This window comes from Mixophyes fleayi, chromosome 2 (genome assembly GCF_038048845.1).
Source record: "Mixophyes fleayi isolate aMixFle1 chromosome 2, aMixFle1.hap1, whole genome shotgun sequence".
Lineage (NCBI taxonomy): Eukaryota > Metazoa > Chordata > Amphibia > Anura > Limnodynastidae > Mixophyes > Mixophyes fleayi.
In genome coordinates, this window is record NC_134403.1 from 376,467,363 (window position 1) to 376,482,132 (window position 14,770).

The following is a 14,770-nucleotide window of genomic DNA, read 5'->3' on the forward strand; positions in this document are numbered from 1 at the left end:
GCTTTACACCACTCCAGACCACGTTTGGCATTGCGCATGGTGATCCGCATGGAAAGATTTGTTTGTCATCTAGTCCGAGAGAGGTCGTGGAGAAGAGATCCGGTCTAACTTATAGAAGTGGAGGCAAGACTTAAATTGTAAAGTCCGGGCATTATATCCTGAGTCAGCGGTCCATGAGTTCTATATGAAACAGTTTTGTTATCTATAGGGCGCTGGGGGAATAGACAGTAACGCTGTGGTGTATATGTGAACGTTTGTCAGCTTGCTGCTTATTACATAAGTCTATGTTGGGGCCCATATGCTTATTTTTATTAAGGGAATTTTATTTATTTACGATCAAGGATAGTGCTCTATATAACAACTTCTCTATCTATGTAAATGGACATTTTAGGAACAGCTGTGGTATTTTAATGGGACTTCTTCCATTTATTGTCCATAAATAAGTGGACTGTATGCCTAGTTTTGAAGCCTCCTTATTACCGTAGAAGGTTGTATACATTAACCCTTTGGTATACTGATCAGTGCTTGTCAGTTCCTTATTCAATGCATGTGCTTTTATTGTTTTGGGATAGTAGGTGTATCCCTTTTAAGGTAGCTACAAGCAGCGGTTATTGTGGAGCGCCTGTTTGACTTAGTGATAATTCTGAGACTTGTGTGCGGCTGCTCAGACATAGAAACCCAATTCATAAAGTTACCAAAATAACAGTTACAACCAGCAGCTCTAGCAGGACAGAAATTTAATGAACTGACCTGTTGGACAGGTGGCCTCCTATGACAGTCCACATTAATAGTCACTGAGCTCTTCAGTACGACCCCTTCTACTGCTTATGTGTGACTATGGAGATTGCATGGCTGTATACTGGATTTATGCACCTGTTAGTAATTGGTGTAGTGGAAATAACCACTAGCACATAATTAGAAGGGGCATCAATATCTTTTGACTTGTAATATATCTAGAATGGCACAGTGGTTAGTAATATATATATATATATATATATATATATATATATATATATATATATATATATATATATATGGGTGATACAGTGGTTAAAATAGTTAACTCACAGTGCTGGGGTCGATTCCAACCAGGGCCCTAACTGTGTGGGGTTTCGTCTGGGTGCTCTGGTTTCCTCCAACACCCCAAAGACATACAGGAAGGTTAATTGGATTTTGACAAAATTAACTTTAGTGTGCATTGGCACGGAAGCAGTGCTGGAAGTGTGTCTGTATGAGATGTCATACCGTCACTTCTCTAAACTCAATCATCTGCCAGCAAGTATGATGCTTGCAAACATTTGAGGCAGAGTTTCCAGTTCTGCACCAGCAGAATCCAGCCCTCCGATGATTGTTGTATGAAAATGATTGTTTATGGGGGGTGGGGTGTCTGGTGACGGTTGTGGCTGGTACTGGGTCCAGTGTGAGTGTGAATGACACATCAGAGGGCAGCAGAGTGACCTATCACACACTGCCCCCTCTTCCTGCGCGGATGGTGGATTCTCCCAAGGAACGCAGAGACTGTGCTACATTACTATGAGTAATACGCTGCCCTCCCTGCCAGATCCGATCGTCCTTCTGCAGAGTCTGTGGAATGTTCTTCCCATAACCTATGATGAGTCTGATATGGCTGCAGTAAAGTGGACTTCACCCACCATCAGATTCCTCCTATGAACACAGAGGTGTCTGCCTCAACCTCCTTCCCTTCTGACAACGTCCTGAATTTGTCATAGACCTATTAGTAAATGTATTTGCTCTTTTATGTAAGGACACTTATTTTAGTTTTAATACCACTATTGGAGGGCACATTGGGAAGACACTTAAGGCCAATGATATAGTATTACAAGACAAAATGTCTCACATTAAGTCCCTTGGTTGCTGATTGTTAGGCCTGGCTGTGTGCCCAGACTTCATCTACAGGACAGGACTCTGTCACCACGTAATATGGAGATAACACAGCTTCTATGCATTGTAAATCACTATGTTTGCGTGACAATAAGCTCATCTTTCTGCATCTCTACAGGGGCGCACGGAGGATTTTTCAGAGGGGGTTTTCCCACCACCCCCGGAAAAAAAAAACCTAGAGAACTGCCGCGCATGCGCGGCAGCTCCGTTTTGGTGCTGTATACAATACAGCACCGCCACGGACGCTTCTTTGACAGCGCCGCGGCTGCTGTATAGTACAGTGCCGCTATGTAGGGCACTTTTTTAGCGGAGGGGGGGTTCTGGTGACCCAGAAACCCCCCTGCGTGCGCCACTGCTCTATGTTGGACTCGTTAACTTCACATGTTTTGCTGAGCACTCTCTTTCAGCCTCTTGGGTCTCTCAAACATCAGAGTTTTGCACAACACTCACTAGTCCTCTCTCCTCATTAGCTAACAAATACCTGGGACTTTGTGCTATCCGAGAATCATTTAAGCATTTGTTGTATATACCAACAAAGGCTTTTGTACAAAGTATTAAATAAATTTCAGGAAGCTTGTTCAATACTTTTTCCCTGTGTCATTTCACATTATTACACAAAACTTAATTTATAGACATCTATGGTTTGATTCCTTTGCATGTGTGGATTGCAAGGGATGTTGCTGACATTAGATGTAAATTTCATTACAATAGCCACATTAAGTATATATTTACTGAGAAAAATGTTAATGTGCTCAATACTTATTTCAACCGCTGTGTGTGTGTGTGTATATATATATATATATATATATATATATATATACATACATACATACATACAGTGGTGGAAGTGGGGTGTATAGGGGGCATGTCATACCGCCACTTCCGCCACATAAATATATATATATATAGTGGTGGAAGTGGGGGGTATACGGGGGTATGTCATACCGCCACTTCTCCTACTGCCTATTGCAAAACTATCGAGTTGCATTCACTTACATTCCCATTACATTTTTCATACCGCCACTTCTAAATTTTCACTTCGACCACTGTGTGGAAGGGAATATAGATTGTAAGCTCCACCGATGCATGGCCTGAATGACTAGATCTGTATAGTGCAACAAAAATAAAGGTTACAAATAATTACAATATGAGGCTGTAGCTAGCCACCGACAGATGTAATTGGTATATATTGCAGTATGCAGACTGCAACACATTCAGGCAATATCGTATACCTTGTAGTATATATTCACGTCACAGCAATGATGCTTGCACTGTTGGACTGTGAGATTTCCACCAATCAGAGCTGGGAGGAGAATCTAAGTAATAAGAATGTGTAATGCAGTGTAGAACAAGGGGTGGTTGAGTAATTATTTGTTTGTATATTTGTGTATTGGGCAGTGGTGTCATAGCTGCCACTCCTTGTGGGTCCCGATTGTTTCTGGGTGCAGTGGTGTCTACGACCTCTGTGGTGTTCAGTGTTGGCTGTAACTAGTAGAGGGGTCACCATCTCCCCCCTTTAATATAGAAATAAGCAATAGTGAAAAGGGGGCACTGGAGTTGGTAGGATCCAGTAAGTGACCCCCAAATCACAGTGCCATATGGCGTACGGGCTGTTCCCCGTCATCCCCAGTATCAGGGGGGAGGGGATCTCTGTGTAATAAAAGCATCAGGATACAGGGGTGTGACTGACAGGAAAGTACCTGAATATCCAGAGAGCAGGTGAGACACAAATAACCTCACACGCTCTATGTGATGTTATTACACATACACTCTCCTGTACAGTGACATACAGCCTATCAATCCCAACATAACATGTCATAAGCACTGACTGAGCCCAGGGGATGGAGAGTGCTGGGAGGACAGAGAGTGCTGGGTGAGGAGAGAGTGCTGGGAGGACAGAGAGAGGAGGGTGAGGAGAGAGTGCTGGGAGGATAGAGAGAGGAGGAGAGGAGTGAGTGCAGGGTGAGAGAGTGCAGGGTGAGGAGAGAGTGCTGGGATGACAGAGAGTGCTGGGTGAGGAGAGAGCGCTAGGAGGACAGAGAGAGCAAGGAGAGGAGAGTGCTGGGAGAGCAGAGAGAGGAGGTGAGGAGAGAGTGCTGGGAGGACAGAGAGAGCAGGGTGAGGAGAGAGAGAGCAGGGTGAGGAGAGAGTGCTGGGAGGACAGAGAGTGCTGGGAGGACAGAGAGAGCAAGGAGAGGAGAGTGCTGGGAGAGCAGAGAGAGGAGGTGAGGAGAGAGTGCTGGGAGGACAGAGAGGAGGTGAGGAGAGAGTGCTGGGAGGACAGAGAGATGAGGTGAGGAGAGAGTGCTGGGAGGTCAGAGAGGAGGTGAGGAGAGAGTGTTGGGAGGACAGAGAGGAGGTGAGGAGAGAGTGCTGGGAGGACAGAGAGAGGAGGTGAGGAGAGTGCTGGGAGGACAGAGAGAGGAGGTGAGGAGAGAGTGCTGGGAGGTCAGAGAGAGGAGGTGAGGAGAGAGTGCTGGGAGGACAGAGAGGAGGTGAGAGAGAGTGCTGGGAGGACAGAGAGAGAGCAGGGTGTGGAGTGCTGGAAGGACAGTGTGATGCGAGCACATAGAGAGCGCACAGTAAGAACATTGTAAGATAAGAGTGCACAGAGAGAGTGCGGTGTGAGACAGATTGTCAGCTTGTTAGCCAGCTGATGGTCTGATAACAGACACCTTCTCTTCAGGATACTGAGGACTTTAGGTTCATATTCATTAAGATGTGGTGAGATTATGGCATCTGTGTGGTTATATCTCATTCTGTCTCTGTTCCTGCAGGTTCCTCGCAGTTGTCTTCTGGAGTCCGATATTGGGTAAATAACATTTATACATAGGTTACTGTATAACGGGATCCTTATCACATATATAGCACCTGCAGAGTATCAGTCCCAATTTCCTGAAGAGATCCATATAGTTCAGAAGATAAATTTAAGCAGATTATTCTATAATAGAGCCATTCTCAGGGTCCAACACACACATTACTGTAAAATATATTGTGCAGACTATTTTGTATTTACAAGGGCATTTATGTATAGCTTTGAGAACCCTTTGGGCAAATAGTATGGAGACAGGAGAGCTCTGACCCTACTTGCAGTTACAATTAATACTATTTTATATGTAATCAGTTACTTTGAACTTATGACACATTGATCCTATCAGTAACATTGTGTTGTCATTTTGGATAGTCTTGGATTGTAGCATTGTTCAGAGATACAATACCTGCTGCATATCTTGCTGGACTTTAATAAATATTTGTTAAATGAGCTGCAATATCAATAATTAATGAGTGAATAATTTTGGAAATTCCCATATGATTCTTGTCACTATAAAAGAAGGACTGAATATTTGAAAAATTATTGATGTATTTGGGGGGTAGAGAGAACTATGAACACGTATTCGGCAATAGGGAGGGAAGGCTGAAGTTTGCAGCCCATAAGGAGCGGAGGCTGAAGGAGTGCTGGCAGTAGGTAGAGGAAGCTAAGGGTGTGATGGCAGTACGGAGGAGAGGATGAGGGTGTGATGGCAGTACGGAGGAGAGGATGAGGGTGTGATGGCAGTACGGAGGAGAGGCTGAGGGTGGGTCACCAGTACGGAGGAGAGGATGAGGGTGTGATGGCAGTACGGAGGAGAGGATGAGGGTGTGATGGCAGTACGGAGGAGAGGATGAGGGTGTGATGGCAGTACGGAGGAGAGCCTGAGGGTGTGATGGCAGTACGGAGGAGAGGATGAGGGTGTGATGGCAGTACGGAGGAGAGGATGAGGGTGTGACGGCAGTACGGAGGTGAGGATGAGGGTGTGACGGCAGTACGGAGGAGAGGCTGAGGGTGTGACGGCAGTACGGAGGAGAGGATGAGGGTGTGACGGCAGTACGGAGGAGAGGATGAGGGTGTGACGGCAGTACGGAGGAGAGGATGAGGGTGCGATGGCAGTACGGAGGAGAGGATGAGGGTGCGATAGCAGTACGGAGGAGAGGATGAGGGTGTGATGGCAGTATGGAGGAGAGGATGAGGGTGTGACGGCAGTACGGAGGAGAGGATGAGGGTGCGATAGCAGTACGGAGGAGAGGATGAGGGTGTGATGGCAGTACGGAGGAGAGGATGAGGGTGTGACGGCAGTACGGAGGAGAGGATGAGGGTGTGATAGCAGTACGGAGGAGAGGATGAGGGTGTGATAGCAGTACGGAGGAGAGGATGAGGGTGTGATGGCAGTATGGAGGAGAGGATGAGGGTGTGATGGCAGTACGGAGGAGAGGATGAGGGTGCGATAGCAGTACGGAGGAGAGGATGAGGGTGGGATGGCAGTAGGGAGAAATGACAGAAGTTGGGTCGGCATTAGGGAGGAGATGCTGAGTGTGTCGTTAGTAGGGAGGAGCGGTAGAGGGAGTATTGGAAGTAGGGAGAAGAGGCTGAGTGTGTGCCAGCAGTAAGGAGGAGCGACACAGGGAGTGTTGGCAGTTCGAGGAGAGACTGAGGGAGTGTTGCTAGTAGGATGGAGTGGCAGAATGAGTGTTGGCAGTAGAGAGGAAAGGAAGAGGGAGTATCAGCAGTAGTGAGGGGAGGCTGAGGGTATGTTGGTAGTAGGGAGGAGTGGCAGAAGGTGTTTTGGCATTAGTGAGGAGAGGCTGAGGATTCGTTGGCAGTGGGGAGGTAAGGCTGAAGTTGTGTCGGCAGTAGGGAGGCACGGGCATTATCCATGTCAGTGTTGTAGGTAGGAGAAATAGAGGGGACAGATTCTCTTAGTCCAGGAACCTTATATTTCCAGACACCTTACACTGAAGAAAAGGCTGAGGAAGTGACAGCTCATAGGGGTAGGAGACTGTGGTAGTGTCGGTCAGTGGGGATTGAGCATGTCAGTGGGCGGCAGACTAGTACAATGTAGATTGGTGAAAGGGGGAGGCTAGTGGAGTGTAATCAGAAAGTGGAGAGGATGGAGGAGTTTTGGTCAGTGGGGAGAAGAATTAGTGAAGTATCGGTCAGTGGGTGGAGAGGCTGTGGGGTTGTTGAACACTGTGGAGGAGAGGACAGGATAGTGTCAGTCAGTGCAGGGAGAGGTTGGGGGAGTATCGGTCAGGGGTCAGGTTAGGGTCAGTGGGGGAGAGGCTGGAGGAGTGATGGGGAGTTGGGGAGAGGTCAAGGTATTGTAGATCAGTGGGACAGAGATTCAGGGAGTGTTGTGCAGTGGGGTGGAATGGTTGGGAAAGTGTTGGGCAATGGAGAAGTTGAGGGAGTTTAGGTCAGTGGAGGTAGAGAAGAGAGTCTGGGAAAGTGGATCGTGTTGGACAGTGGGAGGAATGTTAGACATTAGGGATGAGAGGCTGAGGGTGTTTCAGACAATGGGGGAGTAGAAGCTGAGTGAGTGTTGTACACTGTGGAGATTTGGACAATGGGAGGAGATGCTGAGAAAGTGATGGACAGTGGGGAGGAGAGGCTGGGAGTGTCGGACACTACAGTGAAGAGGATGGGGGAGTGTTGGACAGTGGGTGGGGTGGCTGTGGGGGTGTCTGTAGTACGGAGGAGAAGCTGAGTGACGGACAGTAGTGAGGAGAGGCTAAGGGAGCTTTGGACAGTATGGAGAAGCTGTGGGAGTGTTGGACACTGCGGAGGAGAGGCTAGGAGAGTGTTGGACAGTTGGGAAACAAAGGAGAGGTTGGGGAGTGTTGGATAGTGGGGAGGGGTGGCTAAAGGAGTGTTAGATAGTAGGGAGGAGAGGATGGGAGAGTGTTGGGTCAGCTGTAGAGTGGGGTGGCTCAGTGAGTGTTGGACAGTGGGGGGACAGAGGAGAGGCTGGGGAGTAATGAACAGTGGGGGAGGACTGATGTGAGTTCTCTGTACAGCGCTGCGTAATTAGTAGTGCTATATAAATAGCTGATGATGATGATGGGGAAGAGAGGCTGAGGCTGGATAGTGCAGCAGAGAGCCTCAAGGAGCGATGGACAGTGGTAGGAGTGGCTGAGGGAGAGTCAGCAGTTCGGAGGAGAGGCTTAGTGAGTATCAGACAGTAGGGAAGGGAGGCCGACGGAGTGTTGGACATTGCAGAGGAGAGGACAGGGTAGTATTGGACAGTGGGGAAACAGAGGAGAGGATGTAGAGTGTTGGAGAGTGGGGAGAAGACACTAAGGGATTGCTGGACAATGGGGAAGAGAGTCTATGGGTGTCTTGTACAGATGGGGGAGCTACTGAGGGAGTGTCACAAGTAAGGAGGAAAGGCATTGTGAGTGCCGGACACTAGGGAGGAGAGGCTGGGGGAATATTGGGTCTGATGATGTAAATTGGTAAAGACAATGTATGCTTAGTAAATAGTGATGAGGATAAAACATGTGAGTGGCTCTGTAGGTCATTGACAGTATTTTTCAGGGATTATCCGATTGGAACAGCAGACTGAATGTCATATTGGAAGTGAACATGTAGAAAAGTTTACAATGTTGTAAAGAATGAAAACTGAGACAATTAATTAGGATCTTGGATTTTGTTTGTGCAATAATGCCATAGTGTATAATGTTCGAGATGTTATCTATAACCAGCACATCATAACTGTATATATTATGTCTGTCTGCTAGCCTTGGGGTGCAACGCTGCTGTGGTGGGCAGACTGAGGGGCTCTGTGGAATTGTCCTGCAAGCTCCAGCCCTTGCCTCAACCCATAAAGCACATCATGGTATACTGGCAGCTGAAGCACCATGAGAAGGACCTAGTGGTGGCCGCGGCACTGTATGGGAAGGTGGACGTCAGCCTTCAGAATGAGAACTACAGAGGCCGAGCACACCTGAATCCCCTGTGGATGAGAGATGGGAATTTCACCCTGCATCTGTCCAATCTGACCTTCAGAGACAATGGGACCTATGTCTGTATTATTTTATGGGAGCCGTCATCCATAATTCTTCTCCATGAAAGTAAAATTGACCTGAAAGTGACGACAGGTGAGAGACTTCTTTAATATCATTACTCAACACCCACTGTACAAGTCTAATGTTGGTTATCATGTTCCTGGCCCTGCATCTCAAAACAATTATGTATGTATATATATATATATATATATATATATATATATATATATATATATATATATATGTATAAATGTGTGTATGTATGTATGTATGTATGGACAAAGTATCTGGCCACACCTATTAATTATTGAATTGAGGTGTTTCAATCAGACCCATTGCCAGGGGTGTATAAAATCAAGCACCTAGCAATGCAGTTTCTATTTACAAACATTTGTAATACAAAATGGGTCGTTCTGAAGAGCTCAGTGACTTCCAGCGTGGTACTGTGATAGATGTCACCTTTGCAATAAGACGGTTCGTGAAATTTTATCCCTACTGGATATTCCACGGTCAGTGATATTATTAGAAAGTGTACAGTCATGGCCAAAAGCTTGGAGAATGATACAAATATTTGTTTTCACAAAGTTTGCTGCTTCAGTGTTCTTAGACCGTTTTGTCAGATGTTGCTATGGTATACTGAAGTAAAATTACAAGCATTTCATAAGTGTCAAAGGCTTTTATTGACAATTACATTAAATTTATACAAAGAGTCAATATTTGCAGTGTTGACCGTTCTTTTTGAAGACCTCTGCAATTCATCCTGGCAGCTGTCAATCCACCTCTGGGCCACATACTGACTGATGGCCGCCCATTCTTGCCTAATCAATGCATGGGGTTTGTCAGAATTTGTGGATTTTTGTTTGTCTACCCGCCTCTTGAGGATTGACCACAAATTCTCAATGGGATTAAGGTCTGGGGAGTTTCCTGGCCATGGACCCAAAATTTCAATGTTTTGATCCCCAAGCCACTTAGTTATCACTTTTGCCTTATGGCAAGGTGCTCCATCATACTGGAAAAGACATTGTTCGTCACCAAACTGTTCTTGGATGGTTGAGAGAATTTGCTCTTGGAGGATGTTTTGATACCATTCTTTAGTCATGGCTGTGTTCTTTAGCAAAATTGTGAGTGAGCCCTCCCTTGGCTGAGAAGCAACCCCACACATGAATGGTCTCAGGATGCTTTACTTTACTGTTGGCATGACACGGGACTGATGGTAGCGCTCAACTTTCTTTCTCTGGACAAGAGTTTTTCCAGATGCCCCAAACAATCTGAAAGGGGATTTTCAGAGAAAATTACTTTACCCCAGTTCTCAGGGGTCCAATCCCTGTACCTTTTGCAGAATATCAGTCTGACCCTGATGTTTTTCCTGGAGAGTAGTGGCTTCTTTGCTGGCCTTCTTAACACCAGGCCATCCTCCAAAATTCTTTGCCTCACTGTGCGTGCAGATGCGCTTACACCTGCCTGCTGCCATTCTTGAGCAAGCTCTGCACTGTTGGTGCCCCAATCCTGCAGTTGAATCAACTTTAGGCAACGGTCCTGGCACTTGATGGACGTTCTTGGGCACCCTGAAGCCTTCTTCATAACTATTGAACCTCTCTCCTTGAAGTTCTTGATGATCCGATAAATGGTTGATTTAGGTGCAATCTTACTAGCAGCAATATCCTTGTCTGTGAAGCTCTTTTTGTGCAAAGCAATGATGACTGCACATGTTTCCTTGCAGGTAACCAGGCTTAACAGAGGAAGAACAATGATTTCAAGCACCTCACTCCTTTAAAAGCTTCCAGTCTGTTATTCTAACTCAATTAGCTTTACAGAGTGATCTCCAGCCTTGTCCTCGTCAACACTCTCACCTGTGTTTAAGAGAGAATCACTTACCTGATGTCAGCTGATCCTTTTGTGACAGGGATTAAATGCAGTGGAAATGTTGTTTTTGGAATAAAGTTCATTGTCATGGAAAAGAGGGACTTTGAAATTAATTGCAATTCATCTGACCACTATCCATTACATTCTGGAGTATATGCAAATTACCATCATAAAAACTGTGGCAGCAGACTTTGTGAAAAATAATATTTGTGTCATTCTCAAAACTTTTGCCATGAGTGTAAGAATTTAGGAACAACAGTAACTCAGCTATGAAGCAGAAGACCTCGTAAAATCACAGAACAGGGTCAACGTCTGCTAAGGCGTATGGTGCGCAAAAGTCGCCAATGCTGATTCCACAGCTGAAGAGTTGCGAAATTTCACTGGCATTAATGTAAGCACAAAAATTATGTGCCATGAGCTTAATGGAATGGGGTTTCCATGACCAAGCAGCTGCGTGCAGCCTCACATCCCCAAGACCAATGCCCAGTGTCGGATGGAGTGGTGTGAAGCACACAGACAGTGGACTGTGGAGCAGTGGAAACGTGATCTGTGGAGTGACGAATCACGCTTCTCTGTTTGGCAGTCAGATGGGCGAGTCTGGGTTTGGCAGATGCCGGAGAACATTACATGCCTGACTGCATTATGCCTACTGTGTAGTTTGGTGGAGGAGGGATAATGGTATGGGGCTGTTTTTCAGGGGTTGGGCTAGGCCCCATTTCTCCAATGAAGGGCATTCTTAATGCTTCAGCACCAAGTCTTTTTGGACAATCCTATGCTTCCAATTTTGTGGCAACAGTTTGGGGAAGGCCCTTTTCTATTCCAACATGACTGTGCACAAAGCAAGGACTACAAAGACATGGTTTGATGAGTTTGGTGTGGAAGAACTTGACTGGCCCGCACAGAGCCCTGACCCATCGAACACCTTTGGGATGAACTGGAACAGAGATTGTGAGCCAGGCCTTCTCGTCCAACATCAGTGCCTGACCTCATAAATGCTCTACAGAATGAATGGGCCGGGCCCCCCCCCCCCCGTGATCCGAGCTGCCCAAACCCCCCCCCCCCCCCGGCAGTTACCTCCTTCTCCGGCGCGCTGTACACTCTTTACTCACGAGATCTCCTCAGTAAGGAGACTACAGCGCCCCCGCCCGATCAATACTGCTGCTGAGTAGCCCAGTTAGCCCTATGGTTAATCCGGCCCTGGGTGAGGATGAGGAGTGGGGGTGTGCAGTTGGATGGTGAGGATGAGCAGTGGGGATGTGCAGGTGGCTGGTGAGGATGAGCAGTGGGGTTGTGGTGTATGGTGAGGATGAGCAGTGGGGATGGGCAGGTGGCTGGTGAGGATGAGCAGTGGGGTTGTGCAGGTGGATGGTGAGGATGAGCTGTGGGGTTGTGCAGGTGGATGGTGAGATTGAGCAGTGGGGTTGTGCAGGTGGCTGGTGAGGATGAGCAGGTGTATGGTGAGGATGAGCAGTGGGGATGGGCAGGTGTATGGTGAGGATGAGCAGTGGGGTTGTGCAGGTGGCTGGTGAGGATGAGCAGTGGGGTTGTGCAGGTGGCTGGTGAGGATGAGCAGTGGGGATGGGCAGGTGGATGGTGAGGATGAGCAGTGGGGTTGTGCAGGTGTATGGTGAGGATGAGCAGTGGGGTTGTGCAGGTGTATGGTGAGGATGAGGAGTGGGGGTGTGCAGTTGGATGGTGAGGATGAGCAGTGGGGATGTGCAGGTGGCTGGTGAGGATGAGCAGTGGAGTTGTGGTGTATGGTGAGGATGAGCAGTGGGGATGGGCAGGTGGATGGTGAGGATGAGCAGTGGGGTTGTGCAGGTGTATGGTGAGGATGAGCAGTGGGGTTGTGCAGGTGTATGGTGAGGATGAGGAGTGGGGGTGTGCAGTTGGATGGTGAGGATAAGCAGTGGGGATGTGCAGGTGGCTGGTGAGGATGAGCAGTGGGGTTGTGGTGTATGGTGAGGATGAGCAGTGGGGTTGTGCAGGTGGCTGGTGAGGATGAGCAGTGGGGATGTGCAGGTGTATGGTGAGGATGAGCAGTGGGGTTGTGCAGGTGGATGGCGAGGTTGAGCAGTGGGGATGGGCAGGTGGATGGTGAGGATGAGAAGTGGGGTTGTGCAGGTGGCTGGTGAAGATGAGCAGGTGGCTGGTGAGGATGAGCAGTGGGGATGTGCAGCTGTATGGTGAGGATGAGCAGTGGGGTTGTGCAGTTGGATGGTGAGGTTGAGCAGTGGGGATGTGCAGCTGGCTGGTGAGGATGAGCAGTGGGGTTGTGCAGTTGGATGGTGAGGATGAGCAGTGGGGTTGTGGTGTATGGTGAGGATGAGCAGTGGGGTTGTGCAGGTGGATGGTGAGGATGAGCAGTGGGGATGTGCAGGTAGCTGGTGAGGATGAGCAGTGGGGATGTGCAGGTAGCTGGTGAGGATGAGCAGTGGGGATGTGCAGGTGGATGGTGAGGATGAGCAGTGGGGTTGTGCAGGTGGATGGTGAGCATGAGCAGTGGGGTTGTGCAGGTATATCGTGAGGATGAGCAGTGGGGATGGGCAGGTGGATGGTGAGGATGAGCAGTGGGGTTGTGCAGGTGGATGGTGAGGATGAGGAGGTGTATGGTGAGGATGAGCAGTGGGGATGGGCAGGTGTATGGTGAGGATGAGCAGTGGGGATGGGCAGGTGGCTGGTGAGGATGAGCAGTGGGGATGGGCAGGTGTATGGTGAGGATGAGCAGTGGGGATGGGCAGGTGGCTGGTGAGGATGAGCAGTGGGGATGGGCAGGTGTATGGTGAGGATGAGCAGTGGGGATGGGCAGGTGTATGGTGAGGATGAGCAGTGGGGATGTGCAGGTGTATGGTGAGGATGAGCAGTGGGGATGGGCAGGTGTATGGTGAGGATGAGCAGTGGGGATGGGCAGGTGGCTGGTGAGGATGAGCAGTGGGGATGGGCAGGTGTATGGTGAGGATGAGCAGTGGGGATGTGCAGGTGTATGGTGAGGATGAGCAGTGGGGTTGTGCAGGTGGATGGTGAGGATGATCAGTGGGGTTGTGCAGGTGGATGGCGAGGTTGAGCAGTGGGGATGTGCAGGTGGATGGTGTTGGCTTCTAAGAGGCACAAGAATAAAGATAAGAAGGGTGGAGAAAAATGTGTACGTTAGATTAAAATTTAAGGAAAATGGGGGTTAGTGAAGAGAAAGGAAAATGAAAAAACAAGATGTATTAATGTAAGAGGAAAAGAGATAAGAAAGAATGGTGAAAAGGAGAAAAGCAAGAAAGCTGAGGGATGTGATAACAGTTATATCTGATAACTAACAATAGATGTCCGCTAGCAACCATTCACCAAACACCACCACACAGCTGCTAAGTATTACTACTTCTAGCTTCACTAGGTGGAGGACACTGTGTTTGTAGCGCAGACACCACTGTCCACCACAGCTATGCGCATTAGTGTATCTAAAGCCCATACTTCATTAGATAACACAAGTTCTGTATTTACAGCTGAATTCAGCCCACCAGTTGTGGAAAACCGCATCTCTGGAGAGGTGGTTTATGGTGAGGAACGTACCCTGACCTGTACAACCCAGGGAAGGTATTGGCAGCCAAGGATCATGTGGATAAACTCTAATGACGGCACTGAGCTACAGAAGGGTCGTATTCACAATCACACTCAGGAGGATGGAGACATTATTAATGTGACCAGTACAATCAGCATTAACGTCACCTCTTCCATCAATATTTCATGTATCGTAATCACTGAGGATGGCAATATCACCTCCCAAGCCTGTGAGTCACCAGTCATCTATGGCTACATAGGGAGGGGTAACAGGAGGGGTTATAGGGGATAATAGGCGGAGTTATAGCAGCGTAATAGGAGGACTTATAGCAGGTACTAGACGGAGTCAGAGAGTTAGAGAGTAATATATGAAGAAATAGGAGGAGCTATAGGAGTAACAGGAGGAGATAAAGGGAGCGGTGTTTTACTGAGTAATAGTAGGGATTATGAGAAGTAATAGGAGTAGTTATAGGGATGGGTTATATGAAGTACTAGCAGGGCCGTCTTTCCCATTGGGCACAATGGGTAGGTGCCCGGGGGCCCTGCAGCCCAAGGGGGCCCGTCGGAGGCAGCAAAAAAAAAAAAAAAACCTGAAAAAAAAGAAGAAAATACTTACCTTGCGGTCAGCTGGCGATCC

The 14,770-nt window shown here is 47.8% G+C and overlaps 1 protein-coding gene across 5 annotated transcripts in view; it reads left to right on the forward strand.

Annotated features, from left to right (window-relative positions):
• LOC142139698 (ICOS ligand-like) overlaps positions 1-14,770 on the forward strand; it is a 38,158-nt gene that overhangs the window by 12,068 nt on the left and 11,320 nt on the right. For all 5 annotated transcript variants that reach the window (XM_075197537.1, XM_075197540.1, XM_075197538.1 and 2 more), the window contains exons 2-4: positions 4,680-4,714; positions 8,458-8,817; positions 14,079-14,363. In XM_075197537.1, the coding sequence (XP_075053638.1) occupies positions 4,680-4,714; positions 8,458-8,817; positions 14,079-14,363 (680 nt within the window). The remainder of the gene's footprint in view (positions 1-4,679; positions 4,715-8,457; positions 8,818-14,078; positions 14,364-14,770) is intronic.